This window comes from Oncorhynchus masou, unplaced genomic scaffold (genome assembly GCF_036934945.1).
Source record: "Oncorhynchus masou masou isolate Uvic2021 unplaced genomic scaffold, UVic_Omas_1.1 unplaced_scaffold_1237, whole genome shotgun sequence".
In the NCBI taxonomy this organism is placed as follows: domain Eukaryota; kingdom Metazoa; phylum Chordata; class Actinopteri; order Salmoniformes; family Salmonidae; genus Oncorhynchus; species Oncorhynchus masou.
Genome location: NW_027002181.1, coordinates 44,590 through 57,431, shown reverse-complemented (window position 1 = coordinate 57,431; position 12,842 = coordinate 44,590). Strand labels below are relative to the sequence as shown.

Genomic DNA, 12,842 nt, shown 5'->3' with positions numbered 1-12,842 from the left:
TAGTCTATAGTCATACCAGTGTATAACCCCTCCTGTCTGTCTCTAGGCTATAGTCATACCAGTGTATAACCCCTCCTGTCTGTCTCTAGTCTATAGTCATACCAGTGTATAACCCCTCCTGTCTCTAGTCTATAGTCATACCAGTGTATAACCCCTCCTGTCTGTCTCTAGTCTATAGTCATACCAGTGTATAACCCCTCCTGTCTGTCTCTAGTCTATAGTCATACCAGTGTATAACCCCTCCTGTCTGTCTCTAGTCTATAGTCATACCAGTGTATAACCCCTCCTGTCTGTCTCTAGTCTATAGTCATACCAGTGTATAACCCTCCTGTCTATAGTCATACCAGTGTATAACCCCTCCTGTCTCTAGTCTATAGTCATACCAGTGTATTACCCCTCCTGTCTGTCTCTAGTCTATAGTCATACCAGTGTATAACCCCTCCTGTCTCTAGTCTATAGTCATACCAGTGTATAACCCCTCCTGTCTCTAGTCTATAGTCATACCAGTGTATAACCCCTCCTGTCTCTAGTCTATAGTCATACCAGTGTATAACCCCTCCTGTCTCTAGTCTATAGTCATACCAGTGTATAACCCCTCCTGTCTCTAGTCTATAGTCATACCAGTGTATAACCCCTCCTGTCTATAGTCATACCAGTGTATAACCCCTCCTGTCTGTCTCTAGGCTATAGTCATACCAGTGTATAACCCCTCCTGTCTGTCTCTAGGCTATAGTCATACCAGTGTATAACCCCTCCTGTCTGTCTCCAGTCTATAGTCATACCAGTGTATAACCCCTCCTCCTGTCTCCAGTCTATAGTCATACCAGTGTATAACCCCTCCTCCTGTCTCCAGTCTATAGTCATACCAGTGTATAACCCCTCCTCCTGTCTATAGTCATACCAGTGTATAACCCCTCCTCCTGTCTCCAGTCTATAGTCATACCAGTGTATAACCCCTCCTCCTGTCTCCAGTCTATAGTCATACCAGTGTATAACCCCTCCTCCTGTCTATAGTCATACCAGTGTATAACCCCTCCTGTCTCTAGTCTATAGTCATACCAGTGTATAACCCCTCCTCCTGTCTCTAGTCTATAGTCATACCAGTGTATAACCCCTCCTCCTGTCTCTAGTCTATAGTCATACCAGTGTATAACCCCTCCTCCTGTCTCTAGTCTATAGTCATACCAGTGTATAACCCCTCCTGTCTCTAGTCTGTAGTCATACCAGTGTATAACCCCTCCTCCTGTCTCTAGTCTATAGTCATACCAGTGCATAACGCCTCCTGCTGGCTGGATGAGTGTCTGCAGGGGATTGTGGACCAGGACTACACTGGCTCTATGGAACTGTCTGTCTACGATGACGCCAGCACTGTGAGTTACTAGAATACTACTATAGTACTACTGCAGTACTACTAATACTACCGCACTGTGAGTTACTAGAATACTACTATAGTACTACTGCAGTACTACTAATACTACCGCACCGTGAGTTACTAGAATACTACTATAGTACTACTACAGTACTACTAATACTACCGCACTGTGAGTTACTAGAATACTACTATAGTACTACTGCAGTACTACTAATACTACCGCACTGTGAGTTACTAGAATACTACTATAGTACTACTGTAGTACTACTCATACTACTGCACTGTGAGTTACTAGAATACTACTATAGTACTACTGCAGTACTACTAATACTACCGCACTGTGAGTTACTAGAATACTACTATAGTACTACTGCAGTACTACTAATACTACCGCACCGTGAGTTACTAGAATACTACTATAGTACTACTACAGTACTACTAATACTACCGCACTGTGAGTTACTAGAATACTACTATAGTACTACTGCAGTACTACTAATACTACCGCACTGTGAGTTACTAGAATACTACTATAGTACTACTGTAGTACTACTCATACTACTGCACTGTGAGTTACTAGAATACTACTATAGTACTACTGCAGTACTACTAATACTACCGCACTGTGAGTTACTAGAATACTACTATAGTACTACTGCAGTACTACTAATACTACCGCACTGTGAGTTACTAGCACACTACTATAGTACTACTGCAGTACTACTAATACTACCGCACTGTGAGTTACTAGAATACTACTATAGTACTACTGCAGTACTACTAATACTACAGCACTGTGAGTTACTAGAATACTACTATAGTACTACTGCAGTACTACTAATACTACAGCACTGTGAGTTACTAGAATACTACTATAGTACTACTGCAGTACTACTAATACTACCGCACTGTGAGTTACTTTAGTACTACTATAGTACTACTGCAGTACTACTAATACTACTGTACTGTGAGTTACTAGAATACTACTATAGTACTACTGCAGTACTACTAATACTACCGCACTGTGAGTTACTTTAGTACTACTATAGTACTACTGCAGTACTACTAATACTACTGTACTGTGAGTTACTAGAATACTACTATAGTACTACTGCAGTACTACTAATACTACCGCACTGTGAGTTACTATAGTACTACTGCAGTACTACTAATACTACCGCACTGTGTTACTAGAATACTAATATAGTACTACTGCAGTACTACTAATACTACCGCACTGTGAGTTACTAGAATACTACTATAGTACTACTGCAGTACTACTAATACTACCGCACTGTGAGTTACTAGAATACTACTATAGTACTACTGCAGTACTACTCATACTACTGTACTGTGAGTTACTAGAATACTACTATACTTCTACTACAGTACTACTAATACTACTGCACTGTGAGTTACTATAGTACTACTATACTACTACTTCAGTACTACTATTACTACTCCCCTGTGAGTTACTAGAATACTACTACTACTAGAGTACTACTACAGTACTACTCATACTGCTGTACTGTGAGTTACTAGAATACTACTATACTACTACTGCAGTACTACTGTACTGTGAGTTACTAGAATACTACTATACTACTACTGCAGTACTACTCATACTACTGTACTGTGAGTTACTAGAATACTACTATACTACTACTGCAGTACTACTCATACTACTGCACTGAGTTACTAGAATACTACAATAGTACTACTACAGTACTGCTAATGCTACAGCACTGTGAGTTACTAGAATACTACAATAGTACTACTACAGTACTACTAATGCTACAGCACTGTGAGTTACTAGAATACTACTGCAGTACTACTAATACTACTGCACTGTGAGTTACTATAGTACTACTATACTACTACTGCAGTACTACTATTACTACTCCCCTGTGAGTTACTAGAATACTACTACTACTAGAGTACTACTACAGTACTACTCATACTACTGTACTGTGAGTTACTAGAATACTACTATACTACTACTGCAGTACTACGCATACTACTGCACTGTGAGTTACTAGAATACTACTATACTACTACTGCAGTACCACTGTACTGTGAGTTACTAGAATACTACTATACTACTACTGCAGTACTACTCATACTACTGTACTGTGAGTTACTAGAATACTACTATACTACTACTGCAGTACTACTCATACTACTGCACTGAGTTACTAGAATACTACAATAGTACTACTACAGTACTGCTAATGCTACAGCACTGTGAGTTACTAGAATACTACAATAGTACTACTACAGTACTACTAATGCTACAGCACTGTGAGTTACTAGAATACTACTGCAGTACTACTAATACTACTGCACTGTGAGTTACTATAGTACTACTATACTACTACTGCAGTACTACTATTACTACTCCCCTGTGAGTTACTAGAATACTACTACTACTAGAGTACTACTACAGTACTACTCATACTACTGTACTGTGAGTTACTAGAATACTACTATACTACTACTGCAGTACTACTCATACTACTGCACTGTGAGTTACTAGAATACTACTATACTACTACTGCAGTACTACTCATACTACTGCACTGTTACTAGAATACTAGTATAGTACTACTACAGTACTACTAATGCTACAGCACTGTGAGTTACTAGAATACTACTATAGTACTACTACAGTACTACTAATGCTACAGCACTGTGAGTTACTAGAATACTACTATAGTACTACTACAGTACTACTAATGCTACAGCACTGTGAGTTACTAGAATACTACTATAGTACTACTACAGTACTACTAATGCTACAGCACTGTGAGTTACTAGAATACTACAATAGTACTACTACAGTACTACTAATGCTACAGCACTGTGAGTTACTAGAATACTACTATAGTACTACTACAGTACTACTAATGCTACAGCACTGTGAGTTACTAGAATACTACTATAGTACTACTGCCGTACTACTCATACTACTGTACTGTGAGTTACTAGAATACTACTATACTACTACTGCAGTACTACTCATACTACTGTACTGTGAGTTACTATAGTACTACTGTAGTACTACTCATCCTACTGCACTGTGAGTTACTAGAATACTACAATAGTACTACTACAGTACTACTAATGCTACAGCACTGTGAGTTACTAGAATACTACAATAGTACTACTACAGTACTACTAATGCTACAGCACTGTGAGTTACTAGAATACTACTATAGTACTACTACAGTACTACTAATGCTACAGCACTGTGAGTTACTAGAATACTACTATAGTACTACTGCCGTACTACTCATACTACTGTACTGTGAGTTACTAGAATACTACTATACTACTACTGCAGTACTACTCATACTACTGTACTGTGAGTTACTATAGTACTACTGTAGTACTACTCATCCTACTGCACTGTGAGTTACTAGAATACTACAATAGTACTACTACAGTACTACTAATGCTACAGCACTGTGAGTTACTAGAATACTACTATAGTACTACTACAGTACTACTAATGCTACAGCACTGTGAGTTACTAGAATACTACTATAGTACTACTACAGTACTACTAATGCTACAGCACTGTGAGTTACTAGAATACTACTATAGTACTACTACAGTACTACTCATACTACAGCACTGTGAGTTACTAGAATACTACTATAGTACTACTGCAGTACTACTAATGCTACAGCACTGTGAGTTACTAGAATACTACTATATTACTACTACAGTACTACTCATACTACAGCACTGTGAGTTACTAGAATACTACTATAGTACTACTGCAGTACTACTAATGCTACAGCACTGTGAGTTACTAGAATACTACTATAGTACTACTACAGTACTACTAATGCTACAGCACTGTGAGTTACTAGAATACTACTATAGTACTACTACAGTACTACTAATGCTACAGCACTGTGAGTTACTAGAATACTACTATAGTACTACTACAGTACTACTCATACTACAGCACTGTGAGTTACTAGAATACTACTATAGTACTACTACAGTACTACTAATGCTACAGCACTGTGAGTTACTAGAATACTACTATAGTACTACTACAGTACTACTAATGCTACAGCACTGTGAGTTACTAGAATACTACTATAGTACTACTACAGTACTACTAATGCTACAGCACTGTGAGTTACTAGAATACTACAATAGTACTACTACAGTACTACTAATGCTACAGCACTGTGAGTTACTAGAATACTACTATAGTACTACTACAGTACTACTAATGCTACAGCACTGTGAGTTACTAGAATACTACTATAGTACTACTGCCGTACTACTCATACTACTGTACTGTGAGTTACTAGAATACTACTATACTACTACTGCAGTACTACTCATACTACTGTACTGTGAGTTACTATAGTACTACTGTAGTACTACTCATCCTACTGCACTGTGAGTTACTAGAATACTACAATAGTACTACTACAGTACTACTAATGCTACAGCACTGTGAGTTACTAGAATACTACAATAGTACTACTACAGTACTACTAATGCTACAGCACTGTGAGTTACTAGAATACTACTATAGTACTACTACAGTACTACTAATGCTACAGCACTGTGAGTTACTAGAATACTACTATAGTACTACTGCCGTACTACTCATACTACTGTACTGTGAGTTACTAGAATACTACTATACTACTACTGCAGTACTACTCATACTACTGTACTGTGAGTTACTATAGTACTACTGTAGTACTACTCATCCTACTGCACTGTGAGTTACTAGAATACTACAATAGTACTACTACAGTACTACTAATGCTACAGCACTGTGAGTTACTAGAATACTACTATAGTACTACTACAGTACTACTAATGCTACAGCACTGTGAGTTACTAGAATACTACTATAGTACTACTACAGTACTACTAATGCTACAGCACTGTGAGTTACTAGAATACTACTATAGTACTACTACAGTACTACTCATACTACAGCACTGTGAGTTACTAGAATACTACTATAGTACTACTGCAGTACTACTAATGCTACAGCACTGTGAGTTACTAGAATACTACTATATTACTACTACAGTACTACTCATACTACAGCACTGTGAGTTACTAGAATACTACTATAGTACTACTGCAGTACTACTAATGCTACAGCACTGTGAGTTACTAGAATACTACTATAGTACTACTACAGTACTACTAATGCTACAGCACTGTGAGTTACTAGAATACTACTATAGTACTACTACAGTACTACTAATGCTACAGCACTGTGAGTTACTAGAATACTACTATAGTACTACTACAGTACTACTCATACTACAGCACTGTGAGTTACTAGAATACTACTATAGTACTACTACAGTACTACTAATGCTACAGCACTGTGAGTTACTAGAATACTACTATAGTACTACTACAGTACTACTAATGCTACAGCACTGTGAGTTACTAGAATACTACTATAGTACTACTACAGTACTACTCATACTACAGCACTGTGAGTTACTAGAATACTACTATAGTACTACTGCAGTACTACTAATGCTACAGCACTGTGAGTTACTAGAATACTACAATAGTACTACTACAGTACTACTAATGCTACAGCACTGTGAGTTACTAGAATACTACTATAGTACAACTACAGTACTACTAATGCTACAGCACTGTGAGTTACTAGAATACTACTATAGTACTACTACAGTACTACTCATACTACTGTACTGTGAGTTACTAGAATACTACTATAGTACTACTACAGTACTACTAATGCTACAGCACTGTGAGTTACTAGAATACTACAATAGTACTACTACAGTACTACTAATGCTACAGCACTGTGAGTTACTAGAATACTACTATAGTACTACTACAGTACTACTCATACTACTGTACTTCGAGTTACTAGAATACTACTATAGTACTACTACAGTACTACTCATACTACAGCACTGTGAGTTACTAGAATACTACTATAGTACTACTGCAGTACTACTAATGCTACAGCACTGTGAGTTACTAGAATACTACAATAGTACTACTACAGTACTACTAATGCTACAGCACTGTGAGTTACTAGAATACTACTATAGTACAACTACAGTACTACTAATGCTACAGCACTGTGAGTTACTAGAATACTACTATAGTACTACTACAGTACTACTCATACTACTGTACTGTGAGTTACTAGAATACTACTATAGTACTACTACAGTACTACTAATGCTACAGCACTGTGAGTGACTAGAATACTACTATAGTACAACTACAGTACTACTAATGCTACAGCACTGTGAGTTACTAGAATACTACTATAGTACTACTACAGTACTACTCATACTACTGTACTGTGAGTTACTAGAATACTACTATAGTACAACTACAGTACTACTAATGCTACAGCACTGTGAGTTACTAGAATACTACTATAGTACTACTACAGTACTACTCATACTACTGTACTGTGAGTTACTAGAATACTACTATAGTACTACTACAGTACTACTAATGCTACAGCACTGTGAGTTACTAGAATACTACTATAGTACTACTACAGTACTACTCATACTACTGTACTGTGAGTTACTAGAATACTACTATAGTACAACTACAGTACTACTAATGCTACAGCACTGTGAGTTACTAGAATACTACTATAGTACTACTACAGTACTACTCATACTACTGTACTGTGAGTTACTAGAATACTACTATAGTACTACTACAGTACTACTAATGCTACAGCACTGTGAGTTACATACGTGCGTGTATGGGTTGCGTGTCAGGATGGTTCCAGAGCGATAGTGGAGGGATGGAGGGAGAGGCTGGAAAGGAGAGGTGTTTCCATGGTGATCTCTGGCCACGACTCCGCCCAACCCAGGGGAGGTAAGTGTACGAACGCAGGGTGTCTGTGTGAGGTGTGTGTGTGAGAGGTGTGTGTGTGTATGCGAGGTGTGTGTATGAGAGGTGTGTGTGTATGCGAGGTGTGTGTGTATGCTTGGTGTGTGTATGCGATGTGTGTGTGTGTGTATGCGATGTGTGTGTGAGTATGCGATGTGTGTGTGAGTATGCGATGTGTGTGTATGAGAGGTGTGTGTGTGTGTATGCGAGGTGTGTGTGAGTATGCGACGTGTGTGTATGCTAGTTGTGTGTGTATTGTAACAGGCCCCATGTTGATCTCCTCTCCTCCAGTGTGTGTGTGTATGCTAGGTGTGTGTGTATTGTAACAGGCCCCATGTTGATCTCCTCTCCTCCAGTGTGTGTGTGTATGCTTGGTGTGTGTATGCTAGGTGTGTGTGAGTATGCGATGTGTGTGTATGCTAGGTGTGTGTGTATTGTAACAGGCCCCATGTTGATCTCCTCTCCTCCAGTGTGTGTGTATTGTAACAGGCCCCATGTTGATCTCCTCTCCTCCAGTGTGTGTGTGTATGCTTGGTGTGTGTATGCTAGGTGTGTGTGAGTATGCGATGTGTGTGTATGCTATGTGTGTGTGAGTATGCGATGTGTGTGTGAGTATGCGATGTGTGTGTATGCTAGGTGTGTGTGTATTGTAACAGGCCCCATGTTGATCTCCTCTCCTCCAGTGGGTGTGTATTGTAACAGGCCCCATGTTGATCTCCTCTCCTCCAGTGTGTGTGTGTATGCTTGGTGTGTGTATGCGATGTGTGTGTGAGTATGCGATGTGTGTGTATGCTAGGTGTGTGTGTATTGTAACAGGCCCCATGTTGATCTCCTCTCCTCCAGTGTGTATGTGTATGCTTGGTGTGTGTATGCGATGTGTGTGTGAGTATGCGATGTGTGTGTGAGTATGCGATGTGTGTGTATGCTAGGTGTGTGTGTATTGTAACAGGCCCCATCTCCTCTCCTCCAGTGGGTCATGCCAAGAACCAGGCTGTGTCTCAGAGCTCAGGAAAATACCTCTGCTTTCAGGACGCTGTGAGTCAACACAACGTGTTCATGTTAACCTGTCTCCCGTGTGTTTGTCTGTGAGTCAACACAACGTGTTCATGTTAACCTGTCTCCTGTGTGTTGGTCTGTGAGTCAACACAACGTGTTCATGTTAACCTGTCTCCCGTGTGTTTGTCTGTGAGTCAACACAACGTGTTCATGTTAACCTGTCTCCTGTGTGTTTGTCTGTGAGTCAACACAACGTGCTCATGTTAACCTGTCTCCTGTGTGTTTGTCTGTGAGTCAACACAACGTGTTCATGTTAACCTGTCTCCTGTGTGTTTGTCTGTGAGTCAACACAACGTGTTCATGTTAACCTGTCTCCTGTGTGTTTGTCTGTGAGTCAACACAACGTGCTCATGTTAACCTGTCTCCTGTGTGTTTGTCTGTGAGTCAACACAACGTGTTCATGTTAACCTGTCTCCTGTGTGTTTGTCTGTGAGTCAAAACAACGTGTTCATGTTAACCTGTCTCCTGTGTGTTTGTCTGTGAGTCAACACAACGTGCTCATGTTAACCTGTCTCCTGTGTGTTTGTCTGTGAGTCAAAACAACGTGTTCATGTTAACCTGTCTCCTGTGTGTTTGTCTGTGAGTCAACACAACGTGTTCATGTTAACCTGTCTCCTGTGTGTTTGTCTGTGAGTCAACACAACGTGTTCATGTTAACCTGTCTCCTGTGTGTTTGTCTGTGAGTCAACACAACGTGTTCATGTTAACCTGTCTCCTGTGTGTTTGTCTGTGAGTCAACACAACGTGCTCATGTTAACCTGTCTCCTGTGTGTTTGTCTGTGAGTCAACACAACGTGTTCATGTTAACCTGTCTCTAGTGTTTGTCTGTGAGTCAACACAACGTGTTCATGTTAACCTGTCTCCTGTGTGTTTGTCTGTGAGTCAACACAACGTGTTCATGTTAACCTGTCTCTAGTGTTTGTCTGTGAGTCAACACAACGTGTTCATGTTAACCTGTCTCCTGTGTGTTTGTCTGTGAGTCAACACAACGTGTTCATGTTACCCTGTCTCCTGTGTGTTTGTCTGTGAGTCAACACAACGTGTTCATGTTAACCTGTCTCCTGTGTGTTTGTCTGTGAGTCAACACAACGTGCTCATGTTAACCTGTCTCCCGTGTGTTTGTCTGTGAGTCAACACAACGTGTTCATGTTAACCTGTCTCCTGTGTGTTTATCTGTGAGTCAACACAACGTGTTCATGTTAACCTGTCTCCCGTGTGTTTGTCTGTGAGTCAACACAACGTGTTCATGTTAACCTGTCTCCTGTGTGTTTGTCTGTGAGTCAACACAACGTGTTCATGTTAACCTGTCTCCTGTGTGTTTGTCTGTGAGTCAACACAACGTGTTCATGTTAACCTGTCTCCTGTGTGTTTGTCTGTGAGACAATGTGTGTGGGAGAGAGAGGTGGAGTGAGAAAGTAAGTGTGTGTGTGTGTGTGTGTGTGTGTGTGTGTGTGTGTGTATGTTAGAGGTCTGGAGGGAGTCATCGTCATGCTCTAGCTGCTGCTGTCTGACACATCTGGGCCACGTTTAGTACCACACACACACACACACACACACACACACACACACACACACACACACACACACACACACACACACACACACACACACACACACAGGCTATATAACAGGTGGGTACTGTATCAGAGTAAATGTTTGACAGAGCTGTCAGTTTACCATGAGGACTGAGACTCCAGTCTGAGTGTTTGTGTTAGAGTGTGTGTTTGTATGTGTGTTACACTTAGTAATTGCTAAATGAGCCTAAGCTCCACTGTATGTTGCCGGTGTCAATGAGCGAGTTTGTTTTTCATGGCCCGGTGCCAGAGGTGGGCGGAGTTTTTACATTTCAGACCATTCCATTGGTGCACATTTGAGAGCAAGAGAACCAAAGCACTAACCAGAGACATCGCAGCCAAGGACATCGCACACACACACACACACACACACACACACTCGGATATGCTCTGTCTTGTGACGCACAAAAAAAATACAAAATATGGAACTGAATTATAGTCACGAGTTCTGGCCCCGCCGTGTGTGTGTGTGTGTGTGTGTGTGTGTGTGTCTAAGATGCCTGGGGCTGTTCTGTGCCCCCCAAAAAAAGCATAATTCCTGAAATGAGACTCTTTCTTATCCCGACTGGGCTGAAACAGAGTTGAAAGAGAACGGTGATAAAATCAGACCGTTCCTCTAGAAATATAATTAAATGGTCAAATAGAGTTCAGTATCTCTCTAAATATTATCCTCTCCGCCCTCTCAGTTTAATAGAATGAGTCGGGCAGATCCGAAGTAAAAACATTCTTTGGGGGTGTGGTGTCTCACATCGAAATGATTGGCTGAGCCTCTGGACTGAGAACAGGAAGTTAAATGTATTGAGCTCATTAGAATAGTAGTTAAGTTGAATTAGTTTCTCATAATCCATGAGGAGAATGCAGCAGGGATTCCTGTTTCCGGAAGAACGCCTGTTTCTGTGTAGCCTGTTTCTGTGTAGCCTGTTTCTGTGTAGCCTGTTTCTGTGTAGCCTGTTTCTGTGTAGCCTGTTTGCCTGTTTCTGTTTGCCTGTTTCTGTGTAGCCTGTTTCTGTTTGCCTGTTTCTGTGTAGCCTGTTTCTGTGTAGCCTGTTTCTGTGTAGCCTGTTTCTGTTTGCCTGTTTCTGTTTGCCTGTTTCTGTGTAGCCTGTTTCTGTGTAGCCTGTTTCTGTGTAGCCTGTTTCTGTTTGCCTGTTTCTGTGTAGCCTGTTTCTGTGTTGCCTGTTTCTGTATAGCCTGTTTCTGTGTTGCCTGTTTCTGTGTAGCCTGTTTCTGTGTAGCCTGTTTCTGTGTAGCCTGTTTCTGTGTTGCCTGTTTCTGTTTGCCTGTTTCTGTGTAGCCTGTTTCTGTGTAGCCTGTTTCTGTGTAGCCTGTTTCTGTGTTGCCTGTTTCTGTATAGCCTGTTTCTGTGTTGCCTGTTTCTGTTTGCCTGTTTCTGTGTTGCCTGTTTCTGTTTGCCTGTTTCTGTGTAGCCTGTTTCTGTGTAGCCTGTTTCTGTGTAGCCTGTTTCTGTGTAGCCTGTTTCTGTGTAGCCTGTTTCTGTGTAGCCTGTTTCTGTGTAGCCTGTTTCTGTGTTGCCTGTTTCTGTGTTGCCTGTTTCTGTGTAGCCTGTTTCTGTGTTGCCTGTTTCTGTGTAGCCTGTTTCTGTGTAGCCTGTTTCTGTGTAGCCTGTTTCTGTTTGCCTGTTTCTGTGTTGCCTGTTTCTGTGTAGCCTGTTTCTGTTTGCCTGTTTCTGTGTAGCCTGTTTCTGTGTAGCCTGTTTCTGTTTGCCTGTTTCTGTTTGCCTGTTTCTGTGTAGCCTGTTTCTGTTGTCCTGTTTCTGTTTGCCTGTTTCTGTGTTGCCTGTTTCTGTGTAGCCTGTTTCTGTTTGCCTGTTTCTGTGTAGCCTGTTTCTGTGTAGCCTGTTTCTGTTTGCCTGTTTCTGTGTAGCCTGTTTCTGTGTTGCCTGTTTCTGTGTGCCTGTTTCTGTGTAGCCTGTTTCT

At 40.6% G+C, this 12,842-nt stretch overlaps 1 protein-coding gene across 10 annotated transcripts in view; it reads left to right on the top strand.

Moving 5' to 3' along the window:
- LOC135530026 (queuosine-tRNA galactosyltransferase-like) overlaps positions 1 to 12,842 on the top strand; it is a 60,247-nt gene that overhangs the window by 5,994 nt on the left and 41,411 nt on the right. For 8 of the 10 annotated variants that reach the window (XM_064958416.1, XM_064958417.1, XM_064958413.1 and 5 more), the window contains exons 3-5: positions 1,254 to 1,370; positions 8,161 to 8,260; positions 9,246 to 9,310. In XM_064958416.1, the coding sequence (XP_064814488.1) occupies positions 1,254 to 1,370; positions 8,161 to 8,260; positions 9,246 to 9,310 (282 nt within the window). Of the gene's footprint in view, positions 1 to 1,253; positions 1,371 to 8,160; positions 8,261 to 9,245; positions 9,311 to 12,842 lie in introns of those variants that run through there. The other 2 variants (XM_064958423.1, XM_064958420.1) reach the window with 1 other exon arrangement.